The 17,035-nt window shown below is 58.5% G+C and overlaps 1 protein-coding gene across 1 annotated transcript in view; it reads left to right on the forward strand.

Annotated features, from left to right (window-relative positions):
- The window catches only part of LOC140714508 (neogenin-like), a 209,133-nt gene that overhangs the window by 178,875 nt on the left and 13,223 nt on the right, over positions 1-17,035 (forward strand). The window contains exon 23 of the mRNA XM_073025803.1: positions 16,084-16,231. Within this exon, the coding sequence (XP_072881904.1) occupies positions 16,084-16,231 (148 nt within the window). The remainder of the gene's footprint in view (positions 1-16,083; positions 16,232-17,035) is intronic.

A 17,035-nucleotide genomic window follows, 5' to 3' on the forward strand; every position in this document is an offset into this window, starting at 1 on the left:
TGTCCCAACGTCTCCCCAGTCACTGTCCCAAGCTCTCCCCACACAGTCACTGTCCCAACCTCTCCCCGACACAGTCACTGACCCAGGCTCCCCCCACACAGTCACTGTCCTAACCTCCCCCCACACAGTCACTGTCCCAACCTCCCCCACACAGTCACTGTCCCAACCTCTCCCCGACACAGTCACTGACCCAAGCTCCCCCCACACAGTCACTGTCCCAACCTCTCCCCGACACAGTCACTGACCCAAGCTCTCCCCCCACACAGTCACTGTCCCAACCTCCCCCCAAACAGTCACTGTCCCAACCTCTCCCCACACAGTCACTGTCCCAACCTCCCCCCAAACAGTCACTGTCCCAACCTCTCCCCACACAGTCACTGTCCCAACCTCCCCCCAAACAGTCACTGTCCCAACCTCTCCCCACACAGTCACTGTCCCAACCTCCCCCCAAACAGTCACTGTCCCAACCTCTCCCCACACAGTCACTGTCCCAACCTCCCCCGACACAGTCACTGTCCCAACCTCTCCCCACACAGTCACTGTCCCAACCTCCCCCCCACAGTCACTGACCCAACCTCCCCCACACAGTCACTGACCCAACCTCCCCCACACAGTCACTGTCCCAACCTCTCCCCACACAGTCACTGTCCCAACCTCTCCCCACACAGTCACTGACCCAACCTCTCCCCATGTACAGTCACTGTCACAAACTCTCCCCACAGTCACTGTCCCAACCTCCCCCTCACAGTCTCTGTCACAACCTCTCCCCGACACAATCACTGTCCCAACGTCTCCCCACACAGTCACTGTCCCAACCTCTCCCCGACACACAGTCACTGTCCCAACCTCTCCCCACACAGTCACTGTCCCAACCTCTCCCCACGCACAGTCACTGTCCCAAACTCTCCCCGACACACAGTCACTGTCCCAACCTCTCCCCACACAGTCACTGTCCCAACCTCTCCCCACGCACAGTCACTGTCCCAAGCTCTCCCCGACACACAGTCACTGTCCCAACCTCCCCCACACAGTCACTGTCACAAACTCCCCACACCGTCACTGTCCCAACCTCCCCCACACAGTCACTGTCCCAACCACTCCCCGACACAGTCACTGTCCCAAACTCTCCCCACGCAGTCACTGTCACAAACTCTCCCCACGCAGTCACTGTCCCAACCACTCCCCGACACAGTCACTGTCCCAAACTCTCCCCACACAGTCACTGTCACAAACTCTCCCCACACAGTCACTGTCCCAACCACTCCCCCACACAGTCACTGTCCCAAGCTCTCCCCGACACACAGTCACTGACCCAACCTCTCCCCTCGCACAGTTACTGTCCTAACCTCTCCCCACACAGTCACTGTCACAAACTCCCCACACCGTCACTGTCCCAACCTCCCCCACACAGTCACTGTCCCAACCACTCCCCGACACAGTCACTGTCCCAAACTCTCCCCGACACACAGTCACTGTCACAACCTCCCCCACACAGTCACTGTCCCAACCACTCCCCGACACAGTCACTGTCCCAAACTCTCCCCGACACACAGTCACTGTCACAAACTCTCCCCACGCAGTCACTGTCCCAACCACTCCCCCACACACTCACTGTCCCAAACTCTCCCCACGCACAGTCACTGTCCTAACCTCTCCCCACGCACAGTCACTGTCCCAACCTCCCCCACACAGTCACTGTCCTAACCTCCCCCACACAGTCACTGTCCTAACCTCTCCCCGACACACAGTCACTGTCCCAACCACTCCCCTACACACAGTCACTGTCCTAACCTCTCCCCACGCACAGTCACTGTCCCAAGCTCTCCCCACACAGTCACTGTCCCAACCTCTCCCCACGCACAGTCACTGTCCTAACCTCTCCCCGACACACAGTCACTGTCCCAACCTCCCCCACACAGTCACTGTCCTAACCTCCCCCACACAGTCACTGTCCCAAGCTCTCCCCACACAGTCACTGTCACAAGCTCTCCCCGACACACAGTCACTGTCCCAACCTCACCCCGACACACAGTCACTGTCCCAACCTCTCCCCACACAGTCACTGTCCCAAGCTCTCCCCGACACACAGTCACTGTCCCAACCTCACCCCGACACACAGTCACTGTCCCAACCACTCCCCACACAGTCACTGTCCTAACCTCTCCCCGACACACAGTCACTGTCCCAAGCTCTCCCCGACACACAGTCACTATCCCAACCTCCCCCACACAGTCACTGTCCCAACCTCTCCCCACGCAGTCACTGACCCAACCTCTCCCCACGCACAGTCACTGTCACAAACTCTACCCCACACAGTCACTGTCCCAACCTCCCCCACACAGTCACTGTCCTAACCTCCCCCCCCACAGTCACTGACCCAACCTCCCCCACACAGTCACTGTCCCAACCTCTCCCCGACACAGTCACTGTCCCAACCTCTCCCCACGCACAGTCACTGTCACAAACTCTACCCGACACAGTCACTGTCCCAACCACTCCCCCACACAGTCACTGTCCCAACCTCTCCCCGACACAGTCACTGTCCCAACCTCTCCCCACACAGTCACTGTCCCAACCTCTCCCCGACACAGTCACTGACCCAACCTCTCCCCACACAGTCACTGTCCCAACGTCTCCCCAGTCACTGTCCCAAGCTCTCCCCACACAGTCACTGTCCCAACCTCTCCCCGACACAGTCACTGACCCAGGCTCCCCCCACACAGTCACTGTCCTAACCTCCCCCCACACAGTCACTGTCCCAACCTCCCCCACACAGTCACTGTCCCAACCTCTCCCCGACACAGTCACTGACCCAAGCTCCCCCCACACAGTCACTGTCCCAACCTCTCCCCGACACAGTCACTGACCCAAGCTCTCCCCCCACACAGTCACTGTCCCAACCTCCCCCCAAACAGTCACTGTCCCAACCTCTCCCCACACAGTCACTGTCCCAACCTCCCCCCAAACAGTCACTGTCCCAACCTCTCCCCACACAGTCACTGTCCCAACCTCCCCCGACACAGTCACTGTCCCAACCTCTCCCCACACAGTCACTGTCCCAACCTCCCCCCCACAGTCACTGACCCAACCTCCCCCACACAGTCACTGACCCAACCTCCCCCACACAGTCACTGTCCCAACCTCTCCCCACACAGTCACTGTCCCAACCTCTCCCCACACAGTCACTGACCCAACCTCTCCCCATGTACAGTCACTGTCACAAACTCTCCCCACAGTCACTGTCCCAACCTCCCCCTCACAGTCTCTGTCACAACCTCTCCCCGACACAATCACTGTCCCAACGTCTCCCCACACAGTCACTGTCCCAACCTCTCCCCACGCACAGTCACTGTCCCAAACTCTCCCCACACAGTCACTGTCCCAACCTCCCCCCACACAGTCACTGTCCCAAACTCTCCCCACACAGTCACTGTCCCAATCTCTCCCCGACACAGTCACTGTCACAAACTCTCCCCACAGTCACTGTCCCAAACTCTACCCGACACAGTCACTGTCCCAACCTCCCCCCACACAGTCACTGTCCCAAGCTCTCCCCGACACACAGTCACTGTCACAACCTCTCCCCGACACCGTCACTGTCACAACCTCTCCCCGACACAGTCACTGTCCCAAGCTCTCCCCACACAGTCACTGTCCCAACCTCTCCCCACACAGTCACTGTCCCAACCTCCCCCCACACAGTCACTGTCCCAACCTCTCCCCGACACAGTCACTGTCCCAACCTCTCCCCACGCACAGTCACTGTCACAAACTCTACCCGACACAGTCACTGTCCCAACCACTCCCCCACACAGTCACTGTCCCAACCTCCCCCCACACAGTCACTGTCCCAACCTCTCCCCGACACAGTCACTGTCCCAACCTCTCCCCGACACAGTCACTGTCCCAACCTCCACCACACAGTCACTGTCCCAACCTCTCCCCGACACAGTCACTGTCCCAACCTCTCCCCGACACAGTCACTGTCCCAACCTCTCCCCACTGTCACTGTCCTAACCTCTCCCCGACACAGTCACTGTCCCAACCTCTCCCCGACACAGTCACTGTCCCAACCTCTCCCCCACACAGTCACTGTCCCAACCTCTCCCCACAGTCACTGTCCCAACCTCTCCCCGACACAGTCACTGTCCCAACCTCTCCCCGACACAGTCACTGTCCCAACCTCCCCCCACACAGTCACTGTCCCAACCTCTCCCCACAGTCACTGTCCTAACCTCTCCCCACACAGTCACTGTCCCAACCTCCCCCGACACAGTCACTGTCCCAACCTCTCCCCGACACAGTCACTGTCCCAACCTCTCCCCGACACAGTCACTGTCCCAACCTCCCCCGACACAGTCACTGTCCCAAACTCTCCCCACACAGTCACTGTCCTAACCTCTCCCCCACACAGTCACTGTCCCAACCTCTCCCCCACACAGTCACTGTCCCAACCTCTCCCCCACACAGTCACTGTCCCAACCTCCCCCCACACAGTCACTGTCCCAACCTCTCCCCGACACAGTCACTGTCCCAACCTCTCCCCACAGTCACTGTCCTAACCTCTCCCCGACACAGTCACTGTCCCAACCTCTCCCCGACACAGTCACTGTCCCAACCTCTCCCCCACACAGTCACTGTCCCAACCTCTCCCCACAGTCACTGTCCCAACCTCTCCCCGACACAGTCACTGTCCCAACCTCCCCCCACACAGTCACTGTCCCAACCTCTCCCCACAGTCACTGTCCCAACCTCTCCCCGACACAGTCACTGTCCCAACCTCTCCCCGACACAGTCACTGTCCCAAGCTCTCCCCACACAGTCACTGTCCCAACCTCCCCACACAGTCACTGTCCCAACCTCCCCACACAGTCACTGTCCCAACCTCCCCCCACACAGTCACTGTCCCAAGCTCTCCCCACAGTCACTGTCCCAACCTCCCCCCACACAGTCACTGTCCCAACCTCTCCCCGACACAGTCACTGTCCCAAACTCTCCCCGACACAGTCACTGTCACAAACTCTCCCCCACACAGTCACTGACCCAACCTCTCCCCACACAGTCACTGTCACAAACTCTCCCCAACACCGTCACTGTCCCAACCTCCCCGACACAGTCACTGACCCAACCTCTCCCTGACACACAGTCACTGTCCCAACCTCCCCACACAGTCACTGTCCCAACCTCCCCCCACACAGTCACTGTCCCAAACTCTCCCCACACAGTCACTGTCCCAACCTCCCCCCACACAGTCACTGTCCCAACCTCTCCCCGACACAGTCACTGTCCCAACCTCCCCCGACACAGTCACTGTCCCAACCTCTCCCCCACACAGTCACTGTCCCAACCTCCCCCCACACAGTCACTGTCCCAACCTCTCCCCGACACAGTCACTGTCCCAACCTCTCCCCACACAGTCACTGTCCCAAACTCTCCCCACACAGTCACTGTCCCAACCTCCCCCCACACAGTCACTGTCCCAAACTCTCCCCACACAGTCACTGTCCCAACCTCCCCCCACACAGTCACTGTCCCAAACTCTCCCCACACAGTCACTGTCCCAAACTCCCCCCACACAGTCACTGTCACAAACTCTCCCCACACAGTCACTGTCCCAACCTCCCCACACAGTCACTGTCCCAACCTCTCCCCACACAGTCACTGTCACAAACTCTCCCCACACAGTCACTGTCACAAACTCTCCCCACACAGTCACTGTCCCAACCACTCCCCGACACAGTCACTGTCACAACCTCCCCAACACAGTCACTGTCCCAACCTCCCCCCACACAGTCACTGTCACAAACTCTCCCCACGCAGTCACTGTCCCAACCACTCCCCCACACACTCACTGTCCCAAACTCTCCCCACGCACAGTCACTGTCCTAACCTCTCCCCACGCACAGTCACTGTCCCAACCTCCCCCACACAGTCACTGTCCTAACCTCCCCCACACAGTCACTGTCCTAACCTCTCCCCGACACACAGTCACTGTCCCAACCACTCCCCTACACACAGTCACTGTCCTAACCTCTCCCCACGCACAGTCACTGTCCCAAGCTCTCCCCACACAGTCACTGTCCCAACCTCTCCCCACGCACAGTCACTGTCCTAACCTCTCCCCGACACACAGTCACTGTCCCAACCTCCCCCACACAGTCACTGTCCTAACCTCCCCCACACAGTCACTGTCCCAAGCTCTCCCCACACAGTCACTGTCCCAAGCTCTCCCCGACACACAGTCACTGTCCCAACCTCACCCCGACACACAGTCACTGTCCCAACCACTCCCCACACAGTCACTGTCCTAACCTCTCCCCGACACACAGTCACTGTCCCAAGCTCTCCCCGACACACAGTCACTATCCCAACCTCCCCCACACAGTCACTGTCCCAACCTCTCCCCACGCAGTCACTGACCCAACCTCTCCCCACGCACAGTCACTGTCACAAACTCTACCCCACACAGTCACTGTCCCAACCTCCCCCACACAGTCACTGTCCTAACCTCCCCCCCCCACAGTCACTGACCCAACCTCCCCCACACAGTCACTGTCCCAACCTCTCCCCGACACAGTCACTGTCCCAACCTCTCCCCACGCACAGTCACTGTCACAAACTCTACCCGACACAGTCACTGTCCCAACCACTCCCCCACACAGTCACTGTCCCAACCTCTCCCCGACACAGTCACTGTCCCAACCTCTCCCCACACAGTCACTGTCCCAACCTCTCCCCGACACAGTCACTGACCCAACCTCTCCCCACACAGTCACTGTCCCAACGTCTCCCCAGTCACTGTCCCAAGCTCTCCCCACACAGTCACTGTCCCAACCTCTCCCCGACACAGTCACTGACCCAGGCTCCCCCCACACAGTCACTGTCCTAACCTCCCCCCACACAGTCACTGTCCCAACCTCCCCCACACAGTCACTGTCCCAACCTCTCCCCGACACAGTCACTGACCCAAGCTCCCCCCACACAGTCACTGTCCCAACCTCTCCCCGACACAGTCACTGACCCAAGCTCTCCCCCCACACAGTCACTGTCCCAACCTCCCCCCAAACAGTCACTGTCCCAACCTCTCCCCACACAGTCACTGTCCCAACCTCCCCCCAAACAGTCACTGTCCCAACCTCTCCCCACACAGTCACTGTCCCAACCTCCCCCCAAACAGTCACTGTCCCAACCTCTCCCCACACAGTCACTGTCCCAACCTCCCCCCAAACAGTCACTGTCCCAACCTCTCCCCACACAGTCACTGTCCCAACCTCCCCCGACACAGTCACTGTCCCAACCTCTCCCCACACAGTCACTGTCCCAACCTCCCCCCCACAGTCACTGACCCAACCTCCCCCACACAGTCACTGACCCAACCTCCCCCACACAGTCACTGTCCCAACCTCTCCCCACACAGTCACTGTCCCAACCTCTCCCCACACAGTCACTGACCCAACCTCTCCCCATGTACAGTCACTGTCACAAACTCTCCCCACAGTCACTGTCCCAACCTCCCCCTCACAGTCTCTGTCACAACCTCTCCCCGACACAATCACTGTCCCAACGTCTCCCCACACAGTCACTGTCCCAACCTCTCCCCGACACACAGTCACTGTCCCAACCTCTCCCCACACAGTCACTGTCCCAACCTCTCCCCACGCACAGTCACTGTCCCAAACTCTCCCCGACACACAGTCACTGTCCCAACCTCTCCCCACACAGTCACTGTCCCAACCTCTCCCCACGCACAGTCACTGTCCCAAGCTCTCCCCGACACACAGTCACTGTCCCAACCTCCCCCACACAGTCACTGTCACAAACTCCCCACACCGTCACTGTCCCAACCTCCCCCACACAGTCACTGTCCCAACCACTCCCCGACACAGTCACTGTCCCAAACTCTCCCCACGCAGTCACTGTCACAAACTCTCCCCACGCAGTCACTGTCCCAACCACTCCCCGACACAGTCACTGTCCCAAACTCTCCCCACACAGTCACTGTCACAAACTCTCCCCACACAGTCACTGTCCCAACCACTCCCCCACACAGTCACTGTCCCAAGCTCTCCCCGACACACAGTCACTGACCCAACCTCTCCCCTCGCACAGTTACTGTCCTAACCTCTCCCCACACAGTCACTGTCACAAACTCCCCACACCGTCACTGTCCCAACCTCCCCCACACAGTCACTGTCCCAACCACTCCCCGACACAGTCACTGTCCCAAACTCTCCCCGACACACAGTCACTGTCACAACCTCCCCCACACAGTCACTGTCCCAACCACTCCCCGACACAGTCACTGTCCCAAACTCTCCCCGACACACAGTCACTGTCACAAACTCTCCCCACGCAGTCACTGTCCCAACCACTCCCCCACACACTCACTGTCCCAAACTCTCCCCACGCACAGTCACTGTCCTAACCTCTCCCCACGCACAGTCACTGTCCCAACCTCCCCCACACAGTCACTGTCCTAACCTCCCCCACACAGTCACTGTCCTAACCTCTCCCCGACACACAGTCACTGTCCCAACCACTCCCCTACACACAGTCACTGTCCTAACCTCTCCCCACGCACAGTCACTGTCCCAAGCTCTCCCCACACAGTCACTGTCCCAACCTCTCCCCACGCACAGTCACTGTCCTAACCTCTCCCCGACACACAGTCACTGTCCCAACCTCCCCCACACAGTCACTGTCCTAACCTCCCCCACACAGTCACTGTCCCAAGCTCTCCCCACACAGTCACTGTCACAAGCTCTCCCCGACACACAGTCACTGTCCCAACCTCACCCCGACACACAGTCACTGTCCCAACCTCTCCCCACACAGTCACTGTCCCAAGCTCTCCCCGACACACAGTCACTGTCCCAACCTCACCCCGACACACAGTCACTGTCCCAACCACTCCCCACACAGTCACTGTCCTAACCTCTCCCCGACACACAGTCACTGTCCCAAGCTCTCCCCGACACACAGTCACTATCCCAACCTCCCCCACACAGTCACTGTCCCAACCTCTCCCCACGCAGTCACTGACCCAACCTCTCCCCACGCACAGTCACTGTCACAAACTCTACCCCACACAGTCACTGTCCCAACCTCCCCCACACAGTCACTGTCCTAACCTCCCCCCCCACAGTCACTGACCCAACCTCCCCCACACAGTCACTGTCCCAACCTCTCCCCGACACAGTCACTGTCCCAACCTCTCCCCACGCACAGTCACTGTCACAAACTCTACCCGACACAGTCACTGTCCCAACCACTCCCCCACACAGTCACTGTCCCAACCTCTCCCCGACACAGTCACTGTCCCAACCTCTCCCCACACAGTCACTGTCCCAACCTCTCCCCGACACAGTCACTGACCCAACCTCTCCCCACACAGTCACTGTCCCAACGTCTCCCCAGTCACTGTCCCAAGCTCTCCCCACACAGTCACTGTCCCAACCTCTCCCCGACACAGTCACTGACCCAGGCTCCCCCCACACAGTCACTGTCCTAACCTCCCCCCACACAGTCACTGTCCCAACCTCCCCCACACAGTCACTGTCCCAACCTCTCCCCGACACAGTCACTGACCCAAGCTCCCCCCACACAGTCACTGTCCCAACCTCTCCCCGACACAGTCACTGACCCAAGCTCTCCCCCCACACAGTCACTGTCCCAACCTCCCCCCAAACAGTCACTGTCCCAACCTCTCCCCACACAGTCACTGTCCCAACCTCCCCCCAAACAGTCACTGTCCCAACCTCTCCCCACACAGTCACTGTCCCAACCTCCCCCGACACAGTCACTGTCCCAACCTCTCCCCACACAGTCACTGTCCCAACCTCCCCCCCACAGTCACTGACCCAACCTCCCCCACACAGTCACTGACCCAACCTCCCCCACACAGTCACTGTCCCAACCTCTCCCCACACAGTCACTGTCCCAACCTCTCCCCACACAGTCACTGACCCAACCTCTCCCCATGTACAGTCACTGTCACAAACTCTCCCCACAGTCACTGTCCCAACCTCCCCCTCACAGTCTCTGTCACAACCTCTCCCCGACACAATCACTGTCCCAACGTCTCCCCACACAGTCACTGTCCCAACCTCTCCCCACGCACAGTCACTGTCCCAAACTCTCCCCACACAGTCACTGTCCCAACCTCCCCCCACACAGTCACTGTCCCAAACTCTCCCCACACAGTCACTGTCCCAATCTCTCCCCGACACAGTCACTGTCACAAACTCTCCCCACAGTCACTGTCCCAAACTCTACCCGACACAGTCACTGTCCCAACCTCCCCCCACACAGTCACTGTCCCAAGCTCTCCCCGACACACAGTCACTGTCACAACCTCTCCCCGACACCGTCACTGTCACAACCTCTCCCCGACACAGTCACTGTCCCAAGCTCTCCCCACACAGTCACTGTCCCAACCTCTCCCCACACAGTCACTGTCCCAACCTCCCCCCACACAGTCACTGTCCCAACCTCTCCCCGACACAGTCACTGTCCCAACCTCTCCCCACGCACAGTCACTGTCACAAACTCTACCCGACACAGTCACTGTCCCAACCACTCCCCCACACAGTCACTGTCCCAACCTCCCCCCACACAGTCACTGTCCCAACCTCTCCCCGACACAGTCACTGTCCCAACCTCTCCCCGACACAGTCACTGTCCCAACCTCCCCCACACAGTCACTGTCCCAACCTCTCCCCGACACAGTCACTGTCCCAACCTCTCCCCGACACAGTCACTGTCCCAACCTCTCCCCACTGTCACTGTCCTAACCTCTCCCCGACACAGTCACTGTCCCAACCTCTCCCCGACACAGTCACTGTCCCAACCTCTCCCCCACACAGTCACTGTCCCAACCTCTCCCCACAGTCACTGTCCCAACCTCTCCCCGACACAGTCACTGTCCCAACCTCTCCCCGACACAGTCACTGTCCCAACCTCCCCCCACACAGTCACTGTCCCAACCTCTCCCCACAGTCACTGTCCTAACCTCTCCCCACACAGTCACTGTCCCAACCTCCCCCGACACAGTCACTGTCCCAACCTCTCCCCGACACAGTCACTGTCCCAACCTCTCCCCGACACAGTCACTGTCCCAACCTCCCCCGACACAGTCACTGTCCCAAACTCTCCCCACACAGTCACTGTCCTAACCTCTCCCCCACACAGTCACTGTCCCAACCTCTCCCCCACACAGTCACTGTCCCAACCTCTCCCCCACACAGTCACTGTCCCAACCTCCCCCCACACAGTCACTGTCCCAACCTCTCCCCGACACAGTCACTGTCCCAACCTCTCCCCACAGTCACTGTCCTAACCTCTCCCCGACACAGTCACTGTCCCAACCTCTCCCCGACACAGTCACTGTCCCAACCTCTCCCCCACACAGTCACTGTCCCAACCTCTCCCCACAGTCACTGTCCCAACCTCTCCCCGACACAGTCACTGTCCCAACCTCCCCCCACACAGTCACTGTCCCAACCTCTCCCCACAGTCACTGTCCCAACCTCTCCCCGACACAGTCACTGTCCCAACCTCTCCCCGACACAGTCACTGTCCCAAGCTCTCCCCACACAGTCACTGTCCCAACCTCCCCACACAGTCACTGTCCCAACCTCCCCACACAGTCACTGTCCCAACCTCCCCCCACACAGTCACTGTCCCAAGCTCTCCCCACAGTCACTGTCCCAACCTCCCCCCACACAGTCACTGTCCCAACCTCTCCCCGACACAGTCACTGTCCCAAACTCTCCCCGACACAGTCACTGTCACAAACTCTCCCCCACACAGTCACTGACCCAACCTCTCCCCACACAGTCACTGTCACAAACTCTCCCCAACACCGTCACTGTCCCAACCTCCCCGACACAGTCACTGACCCAACCTCTCCCTGACACACAGTCACTGTCCCAACCTCCCCACACAGTCACTGTCCCAACCTCCCCCCACACAGTCACTGTCCCAAACTCTCCCCACACAGTCACTGTCCCAACCTCCCCCCACACAGTCACTGTCCCAACCTCTCCCCGACACAGTCACTGTCCCAACCTCCCCCGACACAGTCACTGTCCCAACCTCTCCCCCACACAGTCACTGTCCCAACCTCCCCCCACACAGTCACTGTCCCAACCTCTCCCCGACACAGTCACTGTCCCAACCTCTCCCCACACAGTCACTGTCCCAAACTCTCCCCACACAGTCACTGTCCCAACCTCCCCCCACACAGTCACTGTCCCAAACTCTCCCCACACAGTCACTGTCCCAACCTCCCCCCACACAGTCACTGTCCCAAACTCTCCCCACACAGTCACTGTCCCAAACTCCCCCCACACAGTCACTGTCACAAACTCTCCCCACACAGTCACTGTCCCAACCTCCCCACACAGTCACTGTCCCAACCTCTCCCCACACAGTCACTGTCACAAACTCTCCCCACACAGTCACTGTCACAAACTCTCCCCACACAGTCACTGTCCCAACCACTCCCCGACACAGTCACTGTCACAACCTCCCCAACACAGTCACTGTCCCAACCTCCCCACACAGTCACTGTCCCAACCTCTCCCCACACAGTCACTGTCACAAACTCTCCCCACACAGTCACTGTCACAAACTCTCCCCACACAGTCACTGTCACAAACTCTCCCCACACAGTCACTGTCCCAACCTCTCCCCGACACAGTCACTGTCACAACCTCCCCAACACAGTCACTGTCCCAAACTCTCCCCGACACACAGTCACTGTCCCAACCTCCCCCCACACAGTCACTGTCCCAAGCTCTCCCTGACACAGTCACTGTCACAAACTCTCCCCACAGTCACTGTCCCAACCTCTCCCCGACACAGTCACTGTCACAACCTCCCCAACACAGTCACTGTCCTAACCTCTCCCCGACACAGTCACTGTCACAAACTCTCCCCACAGTCACTGTCCCAACCTCTCCCCGACACAGTCACTGTCACAACCTCCCCCACACAGTCACTGTCCCAACCTCTCCCCCACACAGTCACTGTCCCAACCACTCCCCGACACAGTCACTGTCCCAACCTCCCCCACACAGTCACTGTCCCAACCTCTCCCCGACACAGTCACTGTCCCAACCTCTCCCCGACACAGTCACTGTCCCAACCTCCCCCCACACAGTCACTGTCCCAAACTCTCCCCACACAGTCACTGTCCCAACCTCCCCCCACACAGTCACTGTCCCAAACTCTCCCCACACAGTCACTGTCCCAAACTCCCCCCACACAGTCACTGTCACAAACTGTCCCCACACAGTCACTGTCCCAACCTCCCCACACAGTCACTGTCCCAACCTCCCCACACAGTCACTGTCCCAACCTCTCCCCACACAGTCACTGTCACAAACTCTCCCCACACAGTCACTGTCACAAACTCTCCCCACACAGTCACTGTCCCAACCACTCCCCGACACAGTCACTGTCACAACCTCCCCAACACAGTCACTGTCCCAACCTCCCCACACAGTCACTGTCCCAACCTCTCCCCACACAGTCACTGTCACAAACTCTCCCCACACAGTCACTGTCCCAACCTCTCCCCGACACAGTCACTGTCACAACCTCCCCAACACAGTCACTGTCCCAAACTCTCCCCGACACAGTCACTGTCACAAACTCTCCCCACACAGTCACTGTCCCAACCTCCCCCCACACAGTCACTGTCCCAAGCTCTCCCTGACACAGTCACTGTCACAAACTCTCCCCACAGTCACTGTCCCAACCTCTCCCCGACACAGTCACTGTCACAACCTCCCCAACACAGTCACTGTCCTAACCTCTCCCCGACACAGTCACTGTCACAAACTCTCCCCACAGTCACTGTCCCAACCTCTCCCCGACACAGTCACTGTCACAACCTCCCCAACACAGTCACTGTCCCAACCTCTCCCCGACACAGTCACTGTCACAACCTCCCCAACACAGTCACTGTCCCAAACTCTCCCCAACACAGTCACTGTCCCAAACTCTCCCCCACACAGTCACTGTCACAACCTCCCCCACACAGTCACTGTCACAACCTCCCCACACAGTCACTGTCCCAACCTCCCCCACACAGTCACTGTCCCAAGCTCTCCCTGACACACAGTCACTGTCCCAACCTCACCCCGACACACAGTCACTGTCACAACCTCCCCCACACAGTCACTGTCACAACCTCCCCACACAGTCACTGTCCCAACCTCCCCCACACAGTCACTGTCCCAAGCTCTCCCTGACACACAGTCACTGTCCCAACCTCTCCCCACACAGTCACTGTCCTAACCTCTCCCCACACAGTCACTGTCCCAACCTCCCCCACACAGTCACTGTCCCAACCTCTCCCTGACTCAGTCACTGTCACAACCTCTCCCCGACACCGTCACTGTCACAAACTCTCCTCACACAGTCACTGTCCCAAGCTCTCCCCACACAGTCACTGTCACAACCTCTCCCCGACACCGTCACTGTCACAAACTCTCCCCACACACTGTCCCAACCTCCCCCACACAGTCACTGTCCCAACCTCTCCCTGACACAGTCACTGTCCCAAGCTCTCCCCACACAGTCACTGTCCCAACCTCCCCCCACACAGTCACTGTCCCAAGCTCTCCCCACAGTCACTGTCCCAACCTCCCCCCACACAGTCACTGTCCCAACCTCTCCCCGACACAGTCACTGTCCCAAACTCTCCCCGACACAGTCACTGTCACAAACTCTCCCCCACACAGTCACTGTCACAACCTCCCCCACACAGTCACTGTCACAACCTCCCCACACAGTCACTGTCCCAACCTCCCCCACACAGTCACTGTCCCAAGCTCTCCCTGACACACAGTCACTGTCCCAACCTCACCCCGACACACAGTCACTGTCACAACCTCCCCCACACAGTCACTGTCACAACCTCCCCACACAGTCACTGTCCCAACCTCCCCCACACAGTCACTGTCCCAAGCTCTCCCTGACACACAGTCACTGTCCCAACCTCTCCCCACATAGTCACTGTCCTAACCTCTCCCCACACAGTCACTGTCCCAACCTCCCCCGCACAGTCACTGTCCCAACCTCTCCCTGACTCAGTCACTGTCACAACCTCTCCCCGACACCGTCACTGTCACAAACTCTCCTCACACAGTCACTGTCCCAAGCTCTCCCCACACAGTCACTGTCACAACCTCTCCCCGACACCGTCACTGTCACAAACTCTCCCCACACACTGTCCCAACCTCCCCCACACAGTCACTGTCCCAACCTCTCCCTGACACAGTCACTGTCCCAAGCTCTCCCCACACAGTCACTGTCCCAACCTCCCCCCACACAGTCACTGTCCCAAGCTCTCCCCACAGTCACTGTCCCAACCTCCCCCCACACAGTCACTGTCCCAACCTCTCCCCGACACAGTCACTGTCCCAAACTCTCCCCGACACAGTCACTGTCACAAACTCTCCCCCACACAGTCACTGACCCAACCTCTCCCCACACAGTCACTGTCCCAACCTCCCCGACACAGTCACTGACCCAACCTCTCCCTGACACACAGTCACTGTCCCAACCTCCCCACACAGTCACTGTCCCAAACTCTCCCCGACACAGTCACTGTCCCAACCTCTCCCTGACACACAGTCACTGTCCCAACCTCCCCACACAGTCACTGTCCCAAACTCTCCCCGACAGTCACTGACCCAACCTCTCCCTGACACACAGTCACTGTCCCAACCTCCCCACACAGTCACTGTCCCAAACTCTCCCCGACACAGTCACTGTCCCAACCTCTCCCCCACACAGTCACTGTCACAAACTCTCCCCCACACAGTCACTGACCCAAACTCTCCCCTACACAGTCACTGTCCCAACCTCTCCCCCACACAGTCACTGTCACAAACTCTCCCCCACACAGTCACTGACCCAAGCTCTCCCCGACACACAGTCACTGTCCCAAACTCTCCCCGACACACAGTTACTGGCTCAGAGCTGAATTTTGCAGTGAGTTTCAGCCAGGTTACATGAGCCGGCAGCCCTGGGCAGTTTCTCCCTTACGGCTGATGTTTTTATCTGCAGGTCACAACAGTCCTCATGGTAGCCCCACCTCCAGCCTGGACAGCAACATTATGCTGATCATCATCATTTCTGTGGGCGTCTTCACCATCATCATGGTGGTGATTATCGCGTTGATCTGCACGCGGAGGACCAACTACCAGCAGAAAAAGTGAGTAACTCCCTGATGAGTACTGCTGTCAACTTCAGCCAGACAGCAAGGAAATGAAAATCACACTTCTGCACAATGCTTATTGAATTGAAACAACTGTCCAGTGTACAAAAATGATTTATTGTGTATTTAACTCATGCTGTCCTGCCCCCTGCTACGGGAGATGTAATGGGATGGTCTCCTCGTGTTTTTTTTTCTCAGGGGGGTTAGATTTTAATTAATTCTCTGCTGATCACAATAAATCAAGAGTGTGTGATGGAACAGTGTGGAGGGAGATTCACTCTGTGTCAGACCCTGGGTGTGTGTGATGGGATGGTGTGGAGGGAGATTCACTCTGTGTCTGACCCTGGGTGTGTGTGATGGGATGGTGTGGAGGGAGATTCACTCTGTGTCTGACCCTGGGTGTGTGTGATGGGATGGTGTGGAGGGAGATTCACTGTGTCTGACCCTGGGAGTGTGTGATAGGACAGTGTGGAGGGAGATTCACTCTGTGTCTGACCCTGGGTGTGTGTGATAGGACAGTGTGGAGGGAGATTCACTCTGTGTCTGACCCTGGGTGTGTGTGATGGGATGGTGTGGAGGGAGATTCACTCTGTGTCTGACCCTGGGTGTGTGTGATGGGATGGTGTGGAGGGAGATTCACTGTGTCTGACCCTGGGTGTGTGTGATGGGATGGTGTGGAGGGAGATTCACTGTGTCTGACCCTGGTTGTGTGTGATGGGATGGTGTGGAGGGAGATTCACTGTGTCTGACCCTGGGAGTGTGTGATAGGACAGTGTGGAGGATGATTCACTCTGTGTCTGA

This window comes from Hemitrygon akajei, chromosome 21, assembly GCF_048418815.1.
Source record: "Hemitrygon akajei chromosome 21, sHemAka1.3, whole genome shotgun sequence".
Lineage (NCBI taxonomy): Eukaryota > Metazoa > Chordata > Chondrichthyes > Myliobatiformes > Dasyatidae > Hemitrygon > Hemitrygon akajei.